At 34.6% G+C, this 22,669-nt stretch overlaps 3 protein-coding genes and 1 long non-coding RNA gene across 5 annotated transcripts in view; 3 read left to right on the top strand and 1 right to left on the bottom strand.

The window, feature by feature from the left end:
* The first annotated feature begins 2,126 nt into the window (after nucleotides 1-2,126).
* On the top strand, nucleotides 2,127-4,504 carry LOC131803050 (uncharacterized). The gene is made up of 2 exons (XR_009342460.1): nucleotides 2,127-3,141; nucleotides 3,193-4,504. It is a non-coding gene; the product is annotated as an uncharacterized LOC131803050 (long non-coding RNA).
* An 8,742-nt stretch (nucleotides 4,505-13,246) lies between these two features.
* Nucleotides 13,247-17,941, top strand: LOC101898555 (transcription factor grauzone). 2 transcript variants are annotated; one of them, XM_059123880.1, is made up of 7 exons: nucleotides 13,247-13,460; nucleotides 15,599-15,636; nucleotides 15,704-15,996; nucleotides 16,048-16,170; nucleotides 16,232-17,157; nucleotides 17,222-17,591; nucleotides 17,656-17,941. In XM_059123880.1, the coding sequence occupies exons 2-7, from the start codon at nucleotides 15,633-15,635 to the stop codon at nucleotides 17,812-17,814; spliced, it is 1,875 nt and encodes a 624-aa protein (XP_058979863.1). In that variant the 5' UTR covers nucleotides 13,247-13,460; nucleotides 15,599-15,632; the 3' UTR covers nucleotides 17,815-17,941. The 2 variants fall into 2 exon arrangements, with proteins under 2 accessions (XP_058979863.1, XP_011293767.1); XM_011295465.2 differs by having other exon boundaries at nucleotides 13,247-13,609; nucleotides 15,583-15,636.
* Nucleotides 17,942-18,918: 977 nt separating this feature from the next.
* Nucleotides 18,919-20,220, bottom strand: LOC101897864 (uncharacterized protein C6orf136). Its single transcript, XM_005186534.4, has one exon. The coding sequence runs from the start codon at nucleotides 19,885-19,887 to the stop codon at nucleotides 19,027-19,029; it is 861 nt and encodes a 286-aa protein (XP_005186591.1). The 5' UTR covers nucleotides 19,888-20,220; the 3' UTR covers nucleotides 18,919-19,026.
* Nucleotides 20,221-21,842: 1,622 nt separating this feature from the next.
* LOC101897693 (out at first protein) overlaps nucleotides 21,843-22,669 on the top strand; it is a 58,436-nt gene continuing 57,609 nt past the window's right edge. The window contains exon 1 of the mRNA XM_011295464.3: nucleotides 21,843-22,595. Coding sequence (XP_011293766.1) covers nucleotides 21,987-22,595 — 609 coding nt within the window. The 5' untranslated portion in view covers nucleotides 21,843-21,986. The remainder of the gene's footprint in view (nucleotides 22,596-22,669) is intronic.

Here is a 22,669-nt window from a genome sequence, read left to right as displayed (position 1 = left end):
TGTTTTTCTCAAATGTTGCTATCAAAAGGAAAGTAATCAAGGATTAGAAAAATTATATTGATGAAAATGTTGATTTTAATAAAAAAAAAAACAAAACATGATTACTTGGAGTCTGCGAACATCCGGCATCATTTCAACAAGAGTAATGGCATTACAGTAGCTCCAAGCAAAACTCATATTGCTAAAGAACAATTTTTATTTTTCTTATAACTTCTAAAAATCAAAATTTACAAAAAAGTGATTTTTTACATTTTATTAGTACACTATTGGTCTCTTTCAGAACTGCAGTAATGCAAAACTTTACTTCGATAACCGATTTTCCCTTTATAAAATAAAAAAAAAAATGGCCAAATAGTAGATTTTTGCAGTCTCTGGAACAGAGCATGTGTAAGTCATTTAAAAAGCAAAATAACTTAACATTTTAATTCATTTAAAGTAAAAAAATAAATATTAAAAGAGATTATATTTCAATGCCAAAGCCAAACTCGTACACTTCGTATAATTTAAAGTATTTCCAGACATTAATATTTTGTATGCATTTCTTTATTTTAACTTAACAAGTTTTTCACAAAAGCTAGATTAAATTTTTTGCCATTCTTCCAAAAAAGTTTTCTTCAATTCTTCTTTGCAAGATAGCTCCATAAATTCTCTATGGGGTTTATGTCTAGACTCTGGGCTGGTGTATCCATGACATGGGGACAATACATAGCAGCCATGATCGCACTTTATAAGCCTTTCGGATCATTGTCTTGATAAAAATATTAATCTTCGCAAGGCCGATTTTTTCCTTACAGAGTGATAAGCTTTTTTTCAAAATGTTATAGTACATAATAGTCTGATCCATAATACCCTCAATAAAATGCAATACACCAGGTGCAGAGGCTAAAAATGAACGTGCTTCACTGTAGGCTTCATATTTTTGGCAAGGAGCGCTTCATTTGTCTTTTGCCATATATAAGGTCTGCCCATCGAAACCTTAAAAGTTGAAATTGCTCCCCTCCTTGAACAGCACATTCTTCCAAAATGAAAAATCTTTTGATATGTGCTCCTTGGCAAATCGCAATCTTACTTCTTGATTTCGCTTGCTGATTAGAGGTTTATGTCTAGCTCTTCCTCCATTGCAATTCGACTTGTGCAGTATATTTCTCGTGGTTTGAGGGCAACTCACTTTTCCTAAATCCTTTTCAGCAATTTTTGCGAGCTGCGGTACACTCAAAAATTGATTCTTTTTGATTTGCCGTAAAATATACTTCTCATCACTCAAGGTAAATATTTTATTATTTGCCGTTTTTGACTTATGATGATGTATTGAACTGTAGATCGGCTTCTATTAACAATCTCAGATATCTCACTTAGCGATTTATGTAATGTTTTGTAATGTTTAATTACTAAATTTCTCACTTCAACAGTGGTATGTCCTCGTTGTCTTGCCATTTATTATTATTATTTTTTTAATATTAACGTCAGTAAATTACAAATCAAGTGGAATTTTGTGATAAATTAGCTTGATACGAATAGTTGAAGGATTTTTCCCTACTTTCTGGCAACATAGTTCACTTAGATGGAAATTTTTTTATTTTTTCACCACAATACTATATACAATGTAATCAGTGAAAATTAAAAAAGAACATGGCAATTTTGACATTTTCACTGGATAAAATAATAGTAACCCAAATGTACAACACATTTCGTCTGATAGGTCCTTTGGAATCCTTAACATTTTTCTTAACTGACTTAACTTAAGAAAAAAAAATCATTTACTTTTATTAAATATTAACAACTTTATTTTGGTATTTGAAAATAAAATTATTTACTTCTTTAAAAATTACACTAAAATTTAAGATTTGGTTTATTTGCATCTGCAAATGCCTCGGCTACAATAACCACCATTTCGTCCCCTCAAACGGCAATGTGCGGAACAAGCAAAGCCTCCAATGCTGCAAGTTAAACGCTTTTGACGATACAATTCTCCGGTTGCGGTCATGGCATTATTATATCCCGATACTAATTCCAAGTCCAAGGTATTTTGTTGATCACCAAATTCGGCATCAGGATGTGAACAAACGTAATTCAGTTGTATACAAACAACTAAAGCAACGAAAACCCACAAAAATTTCATTTTCTCCTTTAGCGTATGTTTTCTACTTTGAAATTGATTTCGTTTATTGTTTGAATACATCTTTTATATATAAATGGCAACATGTCTGGATGGTTGGCGGCAAACTTTGGGGGATTTCATTTTTTACTACTGTATTTTTAAGCACGTATTCCAAATATGTGTGCGTGTGTGTATTTGTTCCTCGAACACAAAAAATTCCCTTCGTAATATAATTATGTATTTTCCCGTGGGGAAACACCATCTTCCTAATAATGTCAATGTTTTTTATACCTGTCAACAAAAATATATTTTTTTTCAACAAGTACAAATATAGATAATGTGTACCAGCACATTTTAATCAATTTAACGTTTGATTACGTTGTATGGGATGAATCAATCCAGAACGATTTTATGCGTTCTTATCAAAATCGCTTAATATTCTAAGTTTCTGAGTCTGTGATATGGATTAAGGTTTAAAGAGAATTTGGCATCTAAGTTTCGCGATACGACAATTCGCTCTTTTGCTAGTTGTACCCATGATACAACAACAAAATGTTTAGGTTAACTGAGTTAAATTTTGGACCACTAAGGTCCGGAGAATGATAAAAGAATGCATGTAGTCGCACTGACATAGCTGATGGGACAATGAATTGTTAAACCAATTTTGAAATTGAAAATTTTGAATGAAAAATTTTTTTTTTTTGAAAAATCATTTTTAAAATTTTGACATTTCAATGTTCTCAAGCGTTGATGCATCTTCCTGCATTCTTCTCACATGGTCCAAAGATTTTAGTTATACAGATATTCTCAGAAAAAGATAACCTCTATAAAACCAGAAGAAATTGGAGTCGGTAGAAGATAAACTCTAAAACGAAAGAAATTTGAACATGGGGATGGGAAAAGAGGATGGACACACTAAAAACTTGAATGTGCTGTCGAAATTCCTCCTGTACATTCGGGATTTAGAGGAAACAACGTAGGACAACAAAATTTTTGCAAGCCTATTGCAAACATCTTGTGAAACTAATTGCGAGGGGATTCAGGTATGTTATATATGAAAATTTTATGGCGACACAAAACAAGCTTTAGTCAAGTTCCAGGACACGCAGCTAAAAAGTCACAAAATGCACTAAAACCAATCGGGAAATACTAACATGTCGAGTCCGAAACAGGATTTATCCCAAACGATGATTCAGTTGTGTACAGAAATGTCACGTATACCGATTCTGTTAAGGGAAAGACAAAAGGTTCTCAAAGATTTAATGGATATTTTGGAAGATCTACCGCAAATAAGAAACCGACGATTTTGAGTAAGTGTGTTTGCACCTTATTTTTTTTTTTTTTTTTGAAAAGCTGCATAGCATTGACCGGGAAGAGATCCACACAATGGTACGAATAAGTCCCGCCATGTACTACAATTTTTATATAATTTATATACAAATTCACCTGGAGCTATTATATCTGTATAGTGTAGATTGTTTTTAACGTAAGTATATTAATACACTTGAAATTATTTGCAATTTGGCAGGACATTCTACCAAACTGATATTTCACTGTGATACGTTTCGGTATATGATAACCTTCACACATATATATATTTTCAGATAACTGGCACATGGTGAAAGTGTTAAATATTTGTGTATGACGTTTAAAATGGGAGCGTCAACAGTCCGAAGAATTATAAAATAAACAACTGGGAAATTGTGGAAAAAAAACGTGGCTAAGTAATGCACAAGATTTTGAAAAGCAGTGGAAATTTGGTCATTGCATCGGCGCTATCGACGGAAAATAAATCCATATTTCAATTACAAAGGCGTGTACAATATTCCTTTATAATTTCCATACATTAGACACAAACTTCTTTTAAAGGTATATTCTCAATCGTATTGATGGCCGTTTATGATACCAACTACAGATTCAGTATGGATGATATTGGAGTGACGGGGGAATATTAAGGAATTCCAATATTAGATGACGATGCCTTTCCACTTCGGGAAACCTCATGCGTCCTTATCCAGGAACATTTCATCCTGCAGATAGGGAAAAATTCAATATGAGGCTATCCAGAGCCAGAAGGACCATAGAAACTACATTTGGTATTTTGTAGGCTAGATGGAGGGTACTGCTATCTCCATTAAATATGCATCCCCAACCGCTGAAGATACTGTGAAATCAACAGTTATCATTCATAACTTTAAAAGAAGAAACATTAAGCGACCACCAATAATTTATGATGACAATAAGGCATAACATATGTGCCTTGAAAGATGTAAGAATCGATTATTGGATCTAAAAGTAGCTATGAAAAAAAAAACATCTGCAAGACGTGAACACTACAGTAAGCAACCCTAGTAATGTGCTCACTCAAATTCAAAAAGAAGACTACTAGTGGAACGAACATATCGCCACAAAACCAAAAGACTGGCAACAAGGAAAAGGATGACAATGAAGCGAGGAAAACATATAGACAAGAAAGACGTAACATAGGGCAACTATGAAAGAGTCAAAGAAAAAAGCCTGGATGTCTCTATGAGAAGAAGTTCACAATGCCACTTATTTGAAGACAAAACACACCACGGTTTACTGTGGTGGAATTACGCAAAGCTTGAAATAAAAAAAAAACTCCAGGATCAGACGATGTATTTAATAAATATCTCGATCCGTATTTTTTCCAGGAACATGAAAAAGGCAACAATTTATGCTACTCCGCAAAACTCTTCATGATCCGCTCTTGTTGTAAACTCTTAAAAAAATTACTGAATGGCCTAGAAGCATTCTTGTTCTGCATTTTGGCTTTATTAAGAGAACTTAATGTACGACGATTCGCTAAATATGAAATTACCAAAGATGAGAAACTTTTAGGCAACGAAGACTATGTTGCACTGACGCTCAACCCATAGAAAGCTTTTTAAATTGGCTTAAAGGTGAAAGAACGGCAATCTTCATCGTAGAGGAACAAAGGAGTTTTAAGTTGACTTAGTTCTATTTTGGCCTTACGCTGCTTTAATTTCTTCCCAAGAAGCCAGCCGATGACTTAAGCGTATCAAAAAAGTATGTTATGTATTCTCACCTTAAGCCGTCAGCTTGCTTCTCAAGCTCCTAACAATAAAACAAGTGTTTTAACAAAACACTTCTCGCACTTCTCAATTTTTATTTGTATTTTTTTTTTTTTTTTTTTTTTTGATTATTTTATCTATTAATCATAACATTTGCAAAAATTCTCCTTCTCCAATGCAATGCCATGTGTATATAGACATTTTGATGCAATAGCTTAGGTCCACTGATGGATTGTTTTGTGGTTTAATTCATATACATAGAACTGATTAGAAATACTTATGGAAAAACCTTAGAAATATTTATGGTAAAACCTTTGTGCAGTCATTGGCGTTATTTTGATTGTAAACTCAACTTTATATATTATATTTTTTCTAAATTTAAAGCACGGTAAAGTTGAGAAGGTAACATAATTTCAAATAGGCATTCCTATCTTTGCATTTTCTTTAATTTACCTTGTCAAATGTTACTGCACAGAAAGCAGGTTTCCATCTCTGTGTATGTACAATGGATTTATAAATAAATATTTTGACAATGAGATGTTGTCAAATGAATAAATTTAAAAAATTGTAAACATATGATTGCATGACTTATACTTCTTAATTCAACCATGATTTAAAGCTTTCAAGAAAATTTTCAACTATGGTCTTATAACAGACGCTAAAGTGTTTAATACGAAATTTTAGGAGTGTCTGGTTACCATAAAATTTGTAACAATTGTTACAAATTGTTACTGGAAGTCGTCTGTTAACCCAAAAGTCCGGTCGAAGAGAGAAATTTTGACAGTTCTTTCAGTGAGAGTTTGCAAATACTTGCTGGCTAAAATTCTTCTTGCAATCACTTGCAACTCTTCTTCTGCTCATTCATTGGCATTCAATCAGATGTTTTCTATTGTTTGTTTATTTGTTTTTGTGCTTTCAATTTGAAAAATTTTTTTTTGGAATGAGCATGGTAGAAGAATATAGGTAGACGCATCGACACAGCTACTCGGACAATGAACTGTCAAAACAATTATGGAATTGAAAATGTTGGTAAATATTTTATTATTTGCCGTTTTTGACTTATGATGATGTATTGAACTGTAGATCGGCTTCTATTAACAATCTCAGATATCTCACTTAGCGATTTATGTAATGTTTTGTAATGTTTAATTACTAAATTTCTCACTTCAACAGTGGTATGTCCTCGTTGTCTTGCCATTTATTATTATTATTTTTTTAATATTAACGTCAGTAAATTACAAATCAAGTGGAATTTTGTGATAAATTAGCTTGATACGAATAGTTGAAGGATTTTTCCCTACTTTCTGGCAACATAGTTCACTTAGATGGAAATTTTTTTATTTTTTCACCACAATACTATATACAATGTAATCAGTGAAAATTAAAAAAGAACATGGCAATTTTGACATTTTCACTGGATAAAATAATAGTAACCCAAATGTACAACACATTTCGTCTGATAGGTCCTTTGGAATCCTTAACATTTTTCTTAACTGACTTAACTTAAGAAAAAAAAATCATTTACTTTTATTAAATATTAACAACTTTATTTTGGTATTTGAAAATAAAATTATTTACTTCTTTAAAAATTACACTAAAATTTAAGATTTGGTTTATTTGCATCTGCAAATGCCTCGGCTACAATAACCACCATTTCGTCCCCTCAAACGGCAATGTGCGGAACAAGCAAAGCCTCCAATGCTGCAAGTTAAACGCTTTTGACGATACAATTCTCCGGTTGCGGTCATGGCATTATTATATCCCGATACTAATTCCAAGTCCAAGGTATTTTGTTGATCACCAAATTCGGCATCAGGATGTGAACAAACGTAATTCAGTTGTATACAAACAACTAAAGCAACGAAAACCCACAAAAATTTCATTTTCTCCTTTAGCGTATGTTTTCTACTTTGAAATTGATTTCGTTTATTGTTTGAATACATCTTTTATATATAAATGGCAACATGTCTGGATGGTTGGCGGCAAACTTTGGGGGATTTCATTTTTTACTACTGTATTTTTAAGCACGTATTCCAAATATGTGTGCGTGTGTGTATTTGTTCCTCGAACACAAAAAATTCCCTTCGTAATATAATTATGTATTTTCCCGTGGGGAAACACCATCTTCCTAATAATGTCAATGTTTTTTATACCTGTCAACAAAAATATATTTTTTTTCAACAAGTACAAATATAGATAATGTGTACCAGCACATTTTAATCAATTTAACGTTTGATTACGTTGTATGGGATGAATCAATCCAGAACGATTTTATGCGTTCTTATCAAAATCGCTTAATATTCTAAGTTTCTGAGTCTGTGATATGGATTAAGGTTTAAAGAGAATTTGGCATCTAAGTTTCGCGATACGACAATTCGCTCTTCTCTAGTTGTACCCATGGTACAATGAATTCAAGGTAGGGCAGAACAACCATATGATTTCAATTTTTTTTATTTTTCGGGCTTAATATGTCAACTTCATTTGTTTATGTGTGTGTATTTTTTCAATAGTAAAAAATTGTTCAGGAAATATTCAAATTTGGGTGTTTTCAAAATGCTTATTGCAAAGTATACCTCGACAAAATCTACAGTTTTTGTCGCGAAATAAACCATAAGAGATATATAGAACATGATTTTGAAAAGAAATTTTGACCTTTCATTCATTTTTCGCGGTTTGAAATTATTTATTCAAAATAAATGCAACAAGTTGTTTGATTTTTTATTGTTTTGATAGTAATTCTGACATTACAAGCCAAACAGGTAGACCTCTATACTTGCAATTTTTTCAAAGTTGACCTACCTTCTCTTCATTGTACCATGGTTGTACCCATGGTACAGCAACAAAATGTTTAGGTTGACTCAGTTAAATTTTGGACCACTAAGGTCCGGAGAATGGTAGAAAAATGCAGGTAGTCGCACTGACACAGCTGATGGGACAATGAACTGTTAAACCAATTTTGAAATTGAAATTTTTTAATGAAAAAATTTTCAAATTTGTAAAAAATTGTTGAAAAATGCATATTATAACAACCTCCGATTGTTGTCGTATAAGAAAACTTGCATATTTTTAAAAATCTTTTTTGTTTTTAATTTTGACATATCAATGTTCTCAAGCGTTGATGCATCTTCCTGTATTCTTTTCACATGGTCCGAAGATTTTAGTTATGCAGATATTCTCAGAAAAAGAGAAACTCTATAAAACCGTAAGAAATTGGAGTCGGTAGAAGAAAAACCCTAAAACGAAAGAAACTTGAACATCGGGATGGGAAAAGAGGATGGACCCACTAAAACCCTTGAAAGTGCTGTTAATAAACTTGATTGCTCTGTTCAAATTGCTCCTGGACTTTCAGGATTTACAGGAAACAACGGATGACAATAAGATTATTGCATGCATATCGGAAATAACATATGAAACTAATTGTGAATGAATTAAAATACGTAATATATGAAATTTTTATGGCGGAACAAAACAAGCTTTAGTTGAAGTTTCAGAACACACAGCTAAAAAAGTCTCAAATGCACTAAAATAATCTGGGAATACTAACATGTCGAGTCCGAAACAGGTTTTAGCCCAAAAAACTACGGATTCTGTTAAGGAAACGACAGAAGCTCAATATTCAGGAGGTGTAGTACTAACGGATATTAGTCGAAAGCATGAGACATATTGAGATAGTTCTTATCAGCGAACAATACAGAAAATGTGAATCAAAGAATTAGAGCCAAGATAAACAGGGCAAAGCATCAGTGCATGTGTACAACACTGCTGCTATCAGTCGATAAAGATGAGGGGACATAAACATCCTGAGTGGCAGACTTCGTAAAGTCCTTAAATTTTTTGTAACGCACATAAAACTCTAAGTAGGCCGGCATATTACTGTTTTTATTTGAAAAATGGATTACGAACAAATGTTATTTTATGTGAAGGTTCTCAAAGATTTAATAGATATTTTGGAAGATCTACCGCAAATAAGAAACAGACGATTTTGAGTAAGTGTATTTGCTCTTTATTTATTTTTTTGAAAGCTGCATAGCATTGACCGGGAAGAGTTCCACACAATGGTACGAATAAGTCCCGCCATGTTTGACAATTTTTATATAACGATGGAAGCGGATTTATATACAAATTCACCTGGACCTATTATATCTGTATAGTGTAGATTGTTTTTAACGTAAGTATATTATTACACTTGAAATTATTTGCAATTTGGCAGGTCGTTCTACCAAACTGATATTTCACTGTGATGCGTTTCGGTATATGATAACCTTCACACATATATATATTTTCAGATAACTGGCATATGGTGAAAGTGTTAAATATTTGTGTATAACGTTTTAAATGGGAGCGTCAACAGTCCGAAGAATTATAAAAGAAACATCTGGGAAATTGTGGAAAAAAAACTTGGCTAAGTAATGCACAAGACTGTGAAAAGCAGTGGAAATTTGGTCATTGCATCGGCGCTATCGACGGAAAATAAATCCATATTTCAATTACAAAGGCATGTACAATATTTCTTTACAATTTCCATACATTACCCACAAACTTCATTTAAAGGTATATTCTCAATCAACTACAGATTCAGTATGGTTGATATTGGAGTGACGGGGGAATATTAAGGAATTCCAATATTAGATGACGATGCCTTTCCACTTCGGGAAACCTCGTGCGTCCTTATCCAGGGACATTTCATCCTGCAGATAGGGAAAAATTCAATATGAGGCTATCCAGAGCCTGAAGGACCATAGAAACTACATTTGGTATTTTGTAGGCTAGATGGAGGGTACTGCTATCTCCATTAAATATGCATCACCAACCGCTGAAGATACTGTGAAATCAACAGTTATCATTCATAACTTTAAAAGAAGAAACATTAAGCGACCACCAATAATTTATGATGACAATAAGGCATAACATATGTGCCTTGAAAGATGTAAGAATCGATTATTGGATCTAAAAGTAGCTATGAAAAAAAAAAACATCTGCAAGACGTGAACACTACAGTAAGCAACCCTAGTAATGTGCTCACTCAAATTCAAAAAGAAGACTACTAGTGGAACGAACATATCGCCACAAAACCAAAAGACTGGCAACAAGAAAAATGATGACAATGAAGCGAGGAAAACATATAGACAAGAAAGACGTAACATAGGGCAACTATGAAAGAGTCAAAGAAAAAAGCCTGGATGTCTCTATGAGAAGAAGTTCACAATGCCACTTATTTGAAGACAAAACACACCACGGTTTACTGTGGTGGAATTACGCAAAGCTTGAAATAAAAAAAAAAACTCCAGGATCAGACGATGTATTTAATAAATATCTCGATCCGTATTTCTTCCAGGAACATGAAAAAGGCAACAATTTATGCTACTCCGCAAAACTCTTCATGATCCGCTCTTGTTGTAAACTCTTAAAAAAATTACTGAATGGCCTAGAAGCATTCTTGTTCTGCATTTTGGCTTTATTAAGAGAACTTAATGTACGACGATTCGCTAAATATGAAATTACCAAAGATGAGAAACTTTTAGGCAACGAAGACTATGTTGCACTGACGCTCAACCCATAGAAAGCTTTTTAAATTGGCTTAAAGGTGAAAGAACGGCAATCTTCATCGTAGAGGAACAAAGGAGTTTTAAGTTGACTTAGTTCTATTTTGGCCTTACGTTGCTTTAATTTCTTCCCAAGAAGCCAGCCGATGACTTAAGCGTATCAAAAAAGTATGTTATGTATTCTCACCTTAAGCCGTCAGCTTGCTTCTCAAGCTCCTAACAATAAAACAATTGTCTTAACAAAACACTTCTCGCACTTCTCAATTTTTATTTGTATTTTTTTTTTTTTTTTTTTTTTTTTTTTGATTATTTTATCTATTAATCATAACATTTGCAAAAATTCTCCTTCTCCAATGCAATGCCATGTGTATATAGACATTTTGATGCAATAGCTTAGGTCCACTGATGGATTGTTTTGTGGTTTAATTCATATACATAGAACTGATTAGAAATACTTATGGAAAAACCTTAGAAATATTTATGGTAAAACCTTTGTGCAGTCATTGGCGTTATTTTGATTGTAAACTCAACTTTATATATTATATTTTTTCTAAATTTAAAGCACGGTAAAGTTGAGAAGGTAACATAATTTCAAATAGGCATTCCTATCTTTGCATTTTCTTTAATTTACCTTGTCAAATGTTACTGCACAGAAAGCAGGTTTCCATCTCTGTGTATGTACAATGGATTTATAAATAAATATTTTGACAATGAGATGTTGTCAAATGAATAAATTTAAAAAATTGTAAACATATGATTGCATGACTTATACTTCTTAATTCAACCATGATTTAAAGCTTTCAAGAAAATTTTCAACTATGGTCTTATAACAGACGCTAAAGTGTTTAATACGAAATTTTAGGAGTGTCTGGTTACCATAAAATTTGTAACAATTGTTACAAATTGTTACTGGAAGTCGTCTGTTAACCCAAAAGTCCGGTCGAAGAGAGAAATTTTGACAGTTCTTTCAGTGAGAGTTTGCAAATACTTGCTGGCTAAAATTCTTCTTGCAATCACTTGCAACTCTTCTTCTGCTCATTCATTGGCATTCAATCAGATGTTTTCTATTGTTTGTTTATTTGTTTTTGTGCTTTCAATTTGAAAATTTTTTTTTTTGGAATGAGCATGGTAGAAGAATATAGGTAGACGCATCGACACAGCTACTGGGACAATGAACTGTCAAAACAATTATGGAATTGAAAATGTTGAATAAAAAATTTTTTAAATTTGTAAAAATTGTTGAAAAACGCTAATTATAATGACCTCCGAATAACGTCGTATAAAAAACATTTAAGAATCTACTTATATTTGAAAACACATTTAAAGTTTTTTGACATATCAATGTTCCCAAACGTTGATGCATCTACCTGTATTTTTCTACCATGGGAATGAGCAAGACTAATAGCTTTTTGAGCACTACTTTGCAAAATGTGAAAAACATAAATATTAATATATAACAAGAGAATAAAAGACTATTTCCAACGTTTTTAAACAATCGCCATTAGCAACACGTTTCAAGGATTCCGGGGAACACCTAAAATCTATCTTTGTTTCATTGCTCATATTTTCTTTTATTGCTAATTACCGTTTCATTTATAAAACTTGTGAAATTGGAGGTGCTTCCTTTCTTTTTATTCTTTTAATGGGGGACAAATTGGTTTGATTTGACAAATCAGCTGATTAGCTGCAAGCTTCTGCAGGAATACCGCCTGTTTACTGCAACAGAGAATAAAACTACCTTACTCTCTCAGAAAGATGTTACTAGACAATTCCTGGAGGAAAAGTAACCAGACACACCTTTTGTGAGCTTCTTGAGAGAAAATTCTCCTTGCTTATCCATTATCTCGAAAATTTATTTTGGCCTATTTCTCAGTGTGTCCCAAAGGCTTCAATATATGAGAGCATGACACAACCAGTAGTTGGATGTTTTAGCTCATTTGTTGAGTTACCGACAAATATCAGTAAAATTACGACGCAAAATAATGCTATCGGCAGGGCTTAGCGTCTACTTTATTTTTGTCGCTAATTAGCCGAAAATTTTCGTTAACTACACAAATTATAAGCATTTTAATGTTATTCCTATTATTTGTAGGTAACTCAAAAAATGAATACGAGAATCGCACTTCAAAAAGGTAGTTTGACTTCGAAGTAAATAGGGAAAATGCAATTCTATAGCAGTTTATTTCACAAAATCCTTAAATGTGTATAAAAACAAAGTATGAATAGTATTTTTGCTGTAATTGAAATGTCATATTCGATGTTTTGCAGTTTTCCGCTCTTACTCGCCGAAAGAGAACGTAAAAATAGTTTAATATGAAGTGACAATTTTGCAACTTTTTGAAGTACGGGAACGAATTTTTGAGCAAGAGTGTCCTTAGTAATAGAAACGTTTAGTTTTGGGACACAACTAATATATAATCGGACCCTAAGGTGGGCACTTTTTGAGGGGTAAATTCATCAAGTAAAAAATGCCCATTTTTTATTTCAAGTAAACAGTCTTTTTCGCCAAAGCAAAAGTTGTATCTAAAGATCCCTAAAACGGGGAAGTCAATCGATAGTGAATGAATTACTGGAAGAAAAAGCAGCATGGCAATAAAAACATAAACATTGAATAATGTAATTAGCCGGTATTATTTTTATTAGTTTTTTTATTTTGAATGTTTAACAAAGCTTTCGAAAGGAAAGTCATACTTATATGCTTCAGTGCAACAAGGAATATCTGGCTTACGCAAAAGATACTTTTGTTTTTGACTTGATGTAAAGGTAGACAAATATGATTTATCAACAGACATATGTAAAGTGATCCGTTTCTTACATCTTTATGCTGCTTACCTTTAAAGAACATCAAAGTCGTTTGGGCTTAACTCTAGTTTAGTAAAAACTCTTCAATTTTTTCGAAAATTTTTTCAGTGGTAGGTATTTTAACCATGATCCAGGGAAACTATTTTTTTCTTGGGGGACGGACCCGGGACCCCAGATTTTTGACCCGAAAGTCCGGGATCAAGACCCCGACTAGATCCGGATCCACTTACCCGATATAGACAATATGGGTATCTTTGGAAAGCTTATGAAAATACCTATCCAACAAGTGGTCACATGATGGGGTAAGATGTTACGGTTCGGAAGTTATAGTCAAATTATCGATTTTTTGGACCCGGATTTTTTATAAAACCCCCAAAAAGTCAAAAAAAGGTCCATTATGGGGGACAACAAAATTGATGCCAAATTATAGCTGACACTTCTACCTTTCCAAAAAGGTTCAATTTGTGCTAATACCTTTACTGAGTCCAGAGATATGGGTCTTTCCATCCGCATAACAATAAAAAAAGGTATATTTTGCGTAAGAATGAAATTCAAAAATCTTTGGTTCGCGTTAGCCGGTGTAGGACATACCCAAAGGAGAAAATCTCAAGCCCCGGCCGAAGGCCGGCTACTTACAAAAGGTATCCAATTTAGAAAACTTTGGTTCGCGTTAGCCGGTGTGGGACATACCCAGAGGAGAAAATCTCAAGCCCCGGCCGAAGGCCGGCTATTTACAAAAAGTGTCAAATTTAGAAAACTTTGGTTCGCGTTAGCCCGTGTGGGACATACCCAGAGGAGAAAATCTCAAGCCCCGGCCGAAGGCCGGCTATATACAAAAAGTGTCAAACTTAGAAAACTTTGGTTCGCGTTAGCCGGTTTAGGACATACCCAGAGGAGAAAATCTCAAGCCCCGGCCGAAGGCCGGCTACTTACAAAAGGTATCCAATTTAGAAAACTTTGGTTCGCGTTAGCCGGTGTGGGACATACCCAGAGGAGAAAATCTCAAGCCCCGGCCGAAGGCCGGCTATTTACAAAAAGTGTCAAATTTAGAAAACTTTGGTTCGCGTTAGCCCGTGTGGGACATACCCAGAGGAGAAAATCTCAAGCCCCGGCCGAAGGCCGGCTATATACAAAAAGTGTCAAACTTAGAAAACTTTGGTTCGCGTTAGCCGGTTTAGGACATACCCAGAGGAGAAAATCTCAAGCCCCGGCCGAAGGCCGGCTACTTACAAAAGGTATCCAATTTAGAAAACTTTGGTTCGCGTTAGCCGGTGTGGGACATACCCAGAGGAGAAAATCACAAGCCCCGGCCGAAGGCCGGCTACTTACAAAAGGTATCCAATTTAGAAAACTTTGGTTCGCGTTAGCCGGTGTGGGACATACCCAGAGGAGAAAATCTCAAGCCCCGGCCGAAGGCCGGCTACTTACAAAAGGTATCCAAATTAGGAAACTTTGGTTCGCGTTATCCGGTGTAGGACATACCAAGAGGAGAAAATCTCAAGCCCCGGCCGAAGGCCGGCTATTTACAAAAAGTGCCAAATTTAGAAAACTTTTGTTATTCCGACGACTGCTACGCGAAATAAACACTTTTTTTATTAAAAACATCATTTTAATGAACTGGTTAGAATCGGTTTATGCGGATGGAAAGACCCATATCTCTGGAACCGAAAAAGGTATTAGCACAAATTGTAGCATTTTGGAAAGGTAAGAATGTCAGCTATAATTTGGAAGCAATTTTGTTGACCCCCATAATAGGCCCTTTTTTGACTTTTTGGGGGTTTCATAAAAAATTCGGGTCCAAAAAATCGATAATTTGACTATAACTTCCGAACCATGACAATTTACCCCTTCATGTGACCACTTGTTGGATAGGTATTTCCATAAGCTTTCAATCGATACCCATATTGTCTATATCGGGTAAGTGGATCCGGGTCCAGGCGGGGTCTTGATCCCGGACTTTCGGGTCAAAAATCTGGGGTCCCGGGTCCGTCCCCCAAGAAAAAAATAGTTTCCCGGGATCAGCGTAAAAATACCTACCTCTGGAAAAAAATTCGAAAAAATCTAAGAGTTTTTACTAAACTAGAGTTGTTCCTGTCAAGATCCCATACAGATATTCGGGAAGAATCACAAGATATGTGTATGTAAAGTGTTTGTTGTTAAATAAAAGTTAAAATTCTTATGGTCATCAATATTTTATTCCATAGTAATAGAATTTATAGAAGAGGACTTTAGCGATGATGAAATATCTGATAAGGATTCAGCTGGTGCTGTTGTTACAACAAAATATTCCATTGAGCTGTCATCACCGGGTCCTGCACACAGTAAGCAATTGAATAACTTCAGTTTGAAAAGAATTCTCTCGGAAGAGCCCAAAGAAAGAAATCACAACAAATTTGTGGAGAAGAAATATTCTGCCAAAGCCAATGAAAATGTAAATCTTTCGAAAACGCATTTGAATAGAAAATTAAATCTTAAAAAGAAAAGTATTTCTAAGCAGGTAACTTGTTCATCAAAGCATTATCCTTCAGAATGTAATTTGTTTTTTAAGGTTCCCAAGTGCATATTGTGTTGTGAATCGATAGAAGACGACACCATGTGCATAAAAGCTCAGTCTCCTGAATGGAAGGATAAAAACGTAAGAGAGATAATAGATAAACACTTGTGCTATATGGTAAGTTGTGTACATATTTTTGAAGAATAAAAAAATATTTTAAATGTCTTCTCTACGCTAGCAACACATTCCAGATAATTCCTCCGTCTGTCTATATTGCTGGGATGTATTACATGCCTTTCACGAGCTCTATACAAAAATACAGGAAGTCCAGAAACATCTTCAATCACATCATTTAATTTTGGAAAATGATCCCTTAGAGGGGAATGTTAAGGAAGAGTATATGCTTGAAGATGATGTAGAGGAGCCAACAAAGGATGTAGATGAGTACAGTAACCGGGGCGATGGTGATTGTATATCGGAGAATGAAAATATAGATTATAATTCTGAAGAAGAAACAATCAGCATGGAAAATTCGAGTCGCGGTAACAAACGTAGAGATGCGAATTACAAAGAGGACGAGGAGAATGTCGATAGGCAGGATAATAAAAGCTTTGAATACGAAGAAGAACAATTGGATGAAAATCAAATTATAGAAAATGAAGATATTGAAGACCATTTCGAGGACGAAGAAACTTGTGATGATAACGACGAATCTTCCCAGTACGCTAATGAAACTATTGGTGAACGTGAAGAATTGCCTAAAGAAGAATATGATGATTTCTTAAAGAAACATTTTAAAATTGCCTGTCAAAAATGTGACCAGCCATTCGAAACCTTTAAACTTTATATAAAACATTGTCGCCAGGTTCATAAGGAACGTGGCCATGTTATATGCTGTGATACAAAATTCCAATTTCGTAAATACCTAGTAGATCACATACAATATCATTTAAATCCGGACTATTTCAAATGCAACCATTGTGGAAAACAATTTACGGCCAGAAGCTATCTTCGCATACACAAGGAACTTCATGAAGATGGAAAGTTTGCTTGTAATTTGTGTGATAAGAAATTTCCAAGGAATTACATGTTACAAAGGCATCAACGAAAAATGCATTCGCCTCAGCCGGCTAAGAGCCTACCCTGTGAAGATTGTGGTAAATTGTATGTGGAAAAAAGTAATTATTTTGTAAAATGCTAATCATGGTCTGTTAATTTTGAATTCCAGATATACATGCCAAAGAACCCTTCAATACCATCGCAAGCATGTCCATTTAAAACATTTCTCGCGGGTATGTGAAATCTGTGGCCAAACACTGCCAACACTTTTCGCATATCAACAGCACAAATTACGACACAATCCAAATCCGGTGCGCTGTGAAGACTGTGGCTTGCTGGTGACAAGCCAGGTAACTCTGAAATACCATAGAGATCTGAAACATCCGCCGGGGGGAAATCGTGAATATAAATGTGATATGTGTCCAAGAGTTTGTCCTAACCTAAGAGCATTAAAATCACATTCTTTGGTCCATTCCACGGTATATAAGTTCCAGTGTATGGTGTGCGATAAGAAATTTAAGACAAAAGATATTTACACGGTAGGGGAAAGATAGATAAAAGCTAAAATTTTATTAAAAAAAAAAACTTACTTATATTTTCTAGTACCACATGGCCCGACATACCGGAACCGCCCTCTTCACTTGTCAATGGTGCCCTGCAACATTCTATCGCAGTGGAAGTATATCACTGCATCGAAGAAAATATCATCCCATCGAGTGGGAAAAAGAAAAGCGTAGAAAGATGTATGGTGAGACTTCGTAGTGAAAGAGACTAGTATTGGTGTTTAAGTGGTCATTTTAATATTCAAAAAACTATGTACAAATCTAAAAAGTATTGAAATATTTTTCGGAATAGTTATTTGACTAATAAACACAAATTTGAAAATCGATTATTTCAATCTCGTAAATGATGATGGCGATTTCATTGGGTTATGGCCGCACCGAATTTAAGATATTGGAGAAAGAGTGAAGATGCACTTATAGATTAATACAAATCCATGGATGTCACATTACAGGGTGAGATAAAAAACTGTAACAAAGTCAAAAGCCATAATTTTTAAATTTTTGTTTAATTTCCTTGAATGAAAGCAAAAAAAAATGTCAGAAATAGCATCACATTTTAGAATAATTTTAGATTTGTTCGAATTGGTCAGCTTTGGCACGAATTATGGCCTTCAAACGGCCAATGGAGCCGTCACACGCTGCGAAGCAACCCTTTAGCTCTTTTGAGTCTATTTTCTTTTTGATGCGGTGTAAGTTCTTGCACCTTTTGGAATTTCAATGGCTTTACCCCGAGCTCATTTTTCAATATTTGTCCAATGAAATATTGCGATATTTTCAGCTCACGAGACATTTTTCGGCCATTGCGACGCGGGCTTCGATCAAGTAGCTTCTTTATTTTTCGAACCATTTCCGCTGATGTTGCTGTTTTTTTCTGTCTACCAGTACGAGAAACAAAAGATTTATTCACATTTAAATGCTGGAGTGCTCTAACGATAGCCACTTGTGGTTTTCCAGCCAAATATAAAGAAATCACACTATCACGAATTGAATTCCATCACGAATAACTTTTTTTTAGAAAATTGTCACCAAAATGCTTCTGTACTCTTGTAAACAATATATTGGGCTGTCACTGGAATAATTTTAATAGCTTTCGGATGAGTGACTTAGAAATGACAGCAGTCTGAATTTGGTTGCAGTTTTCTCATCTCAAGGTGTTTTCTGAAGAAATATAATGTTTGCTTATATACTCCAATTATCATATAACTTACCATCTAGTGGTCGACAAATACTCATACATTTTTTGTTTTCTTTTAATAATTTAATTTGAAAAAAAGCTAAAAATTAAAAAGAGAATGCAAGCATCTTATATGTATATACTTCAAAAGCATAATTCTTATATTATTATACACTAGAATAGCAGTGAGAGAAAACAACATAACAAAATTTACACACAACTGCTACTTCCACATCATTACTTCTTTTTCGCTTTTGCTGAGGCGACTGCAGCAGCAGCTGCGGCTACTTTGGCATTTGCCGAAAAGCCAATTTTCGATGATACAGCCATACCACTTGGCTCCACGACATTGGGTCTTTCATCCAACTCAGTATTCTGATCGGGCATTACTTTGTCCACAATGTGTTTATAGATTAGACCGTTATCACCCAAATACAGTATGGAGAATCCATCATACCAGGCTTCCTGATTTTCAAAGATGCCCTTGATGTCCCAAAGTTTGTATTTCCAAAAGTTCAACATAACCTTTAGGCCGGAAATACCACGTACACGCCAGCGTATCTTAATGGAAAAGTCCTCCGGATGTTTGGTAATCTTTAGTACTTCAAACTTAACATAGGCATACTTCAAGTGACCCACCGTACGCAACAGGGCTATCTGTTTCACATAGTGATAAAGTCCCACAGTATGTTTGCCGGTGATGTTATTTTGAAATTCCAAATTTGGATCATAAATGGAATAATCCAAAGGCTGGATAAAAAGTTTCGGTAATGACTCTCTCAGCACACCATAGGCATGATCCAAGTCCGTCGATGTTGGAGGCCTTTTTTCTTTGTCTTGTGCTTTTGCATCTTTGTTGCTGCTAAAGGAACGTACCACCATCAATTGTTGTGACCTTTGAAGCGCATTGTTCTTCTGCCCCAAAACCGGTCTCTCCTCTGGGTTATTTTGACTAGAATCGCCAGACGAAGAACCATGTCGCTGTGCAGCTATAGCTGTCGTTGCAAAATTCTTCAAACATTTTGTTCTATCCACTTGACAGCACAATTTGTTTAATTTGGCCGAATTATGCCTTAATGCGAGACTTGTTGAAATCATATAGACTTTATTTATTCGATATTTTAATACAAAATGTTCGTTTCGAAAGAAATCTGTTGGATAATTCCTCCTTTAGAAGTTTTTCTCTGCCGGGCCCCAATGTGATTGAAACAGCTGTTGACAATTGGCGAGAGTAATAGGGATTTGTAAGTCGACTTACGATTAGTCGACTGAAAAGTCTAGAAAGCGAAGTCGCCTTCCGTCAGTGGTAAAAGCATCATTACCCAGCTGATTTTAACTTCCACACGATGTCTTCATTCAAAATTTTCAGTCTCAAAATTGGTTTGCCATTTCATTGTCCCAGCAGATGTGTAGATACGACTACCTCTGTTCTTCCGCCATGGTTTTCATTCTCTTTTTTTTACTCAAATTATAAACTTCTCTAAATTTTGTGTATGTATTTATTGTTTTGAAATATATAAACAAAATAATTTCAAAATCAATGATTGGAAGATATATACGCGTATTATTGTATTATCATGGAATTGAAAGATTGAACTGTTTGGATCCTATATTAGAGAGAAAATTCCGGCATTTCTCTCATCTTTCACGCAAATAATAAAAAATAAGGAAAAATATTAAATAAATGAAAACAACTTGTTGCATATAATTTTCTATAATTCTGACAGAATGCGGTCATAGGGCTGTATATTTTTTGCTTTTAGTTGTTTTACAAAAAACGTAACAACAACCACACACAAATTTGTTTTTGCGTGTAATGCAAGTGTCAGAAATATATGTCCAAAAATGTAAACAAAAAAATTAATTTTCAATAAATTATTCTAATTTCAAAAATGTCCATTCTTGGTATATGGATTATTAAATTTAAAATTCAGAAGAATTGTTCTTGAAATATTTAATTTTAATGCTTTCATATCATTCCCCTGAATGTATACTTCTTAGCTGTGAGTCCAAATATTTCAACGCTTCAAACAATCTCTAGCAAACCGTGGAAAAGGCAACATTCCTTTCAAATATAAACCAAACTGCACACATACAAAAAGTATTCTAAATTTTGAAATTTTAAGAAGCATTAATATACGACTATATTGCCTAGTGTGATTTCGCCGTTCCTATCTGCACCATTTTGCTTTTTCCGAATTTTTCTATTATTAGGCAAAAATATGTTCTCATTTTCCAGCATTGAAATATTATATCAAAAAAGGTATACCTATTGTATATCAAGAAATGGAATTAAATCACAAAACGCCATATCGCAATTGACACTAGTATTACTACAGAGTCAAATCATGTGGAATTTGCTTCTACTTCTAATTATTACATCATGTACCATGACATAATCTCTCTATTATCTGAACATCCCTCAATTGACTTTTTAGCAACATACGATGCCATGTGAACCCGCCTCCACATAACAAAGAACGTAAACTGCGTCGTATGGCGTATGCAAAACAATTTGTACGTCAATAAAACACCAACTGACAGCTGACAGAAATAAGAAGAAATTCAAAGCGAATGGATGAATTTACGGATATTGTACGGAACAAATAAAATATTTTATAAATAACTATAGTGTTTCACGGCTCGTGTATGTGAAAAGTCGAGCTATTTACGCGATATTCACACTGGCGGAAGACAAGTGCGGTTGTTTGTTATACGATTACTCGAATCTAATTGGAAGTTTCTGTGACGCCTCGTCCGTAGAAGTGTTTTTTACATGTGAGCTTTGAAGAATTCGCTTAAGATTCCAAACTGCGATAGCAAAAAAAAGAAAAAGAAAACATAATAAAAAGCAAGTGATAAAAATCGACAAAAACAAAAAAAGCAAAATATCATTTATTATCTTTTTGCCATTTCTGTTTAGTTCTCTGACGACGACGAGTTCATTTGTTTGTCTTGTGTGGTTTGTTCGATGTCTGTGGTGTGCAAATTCCGTTTTTTTTTTGTCAAAAAAATTTCTAATTGGAATTCAAGCCAATGAGGAATTCGTCTAAATAAGATAAGAAAGAACGTATTCGGGGCTGTGTTATTGTGTGTGAACATATTCAATTCAATATTCAATTGCCAGTTTATTGAATAAATTTTAAAGAAAGAGCATTCCTCCAGAGAACAAGAATTGCTGTTCTGTTGCTCATTTTATGTGCAATGATAAAATGCCTTTAATAACACCGCAATGCTCATATGACGCAGCAGACAGTTTGCAAAGGCAGACGTCGTCGACTGTGGCAGCGGCGACGATAACGACGACGACCAAAACAACAGCGTCGCAAATTATCAGCACCAACAATAGACAGCAACAACAATATCCCTTTTCACTGAGACCATGTTGTCGTACTTATCATCTTCATTGTCAGCAGCCACCAACAAAACAACATCATAGCATCAACAGCAACAACAACACCAATAGCTACGATAATGTCCACACCATCACCTCTACAACTACGGCCAACAAGAACAACAATAGTGTCGCGTCCAAATGCTGTTGGCGACATGGATTTTCGTCTCCTTTGTTGTCGTTGTTTGCAGCACCCCCAACATTGTCGCCGCCGTTATTGTTTGCCGGCAATAAAGTCAGACAACGTTCTTCTGCAAATGATTTTGGCGTTGTCGGTGGTGGCAGTGGTGGAAGCACAACATTTGGTCTTCGTCTGGCGTCTGTGCACAAACTACATTTTGTTCTATTCCTGCTATTCAATTTGCTGCTAAGAACGTGCTGTGGCCAACTCCTGATAAATGTACAAAATCAAGTAAGTTGATAGTGAAAAGAATTGTTTTTGTCTTAAGTTTCCAAGGAGCTCTAACAAATTCCCCCAACTTCTTG

The sequence above is a fragment of the Musca domestica genome, unplaced genomic scaffold, assembly GCF_030504385.1.
Source record: "Musca domestica strain aabys unplaced genomic scaffold, Musca_domestica.polishedcontigs.V.1.1 26, whole genome shotgun sequence".
In the NCBI taxonomy this organism is placed as follows: domain Eukaryota; kingdom Metazoa; phylum Arthropoda; class Insecta; order Diptera; family Muscidae; genus Musca; species Musca domestica.
Note: the sequence above shows the minus strand (reverse complement) of the source record. Positions and strands in the feature narration are given on the sequence as shown.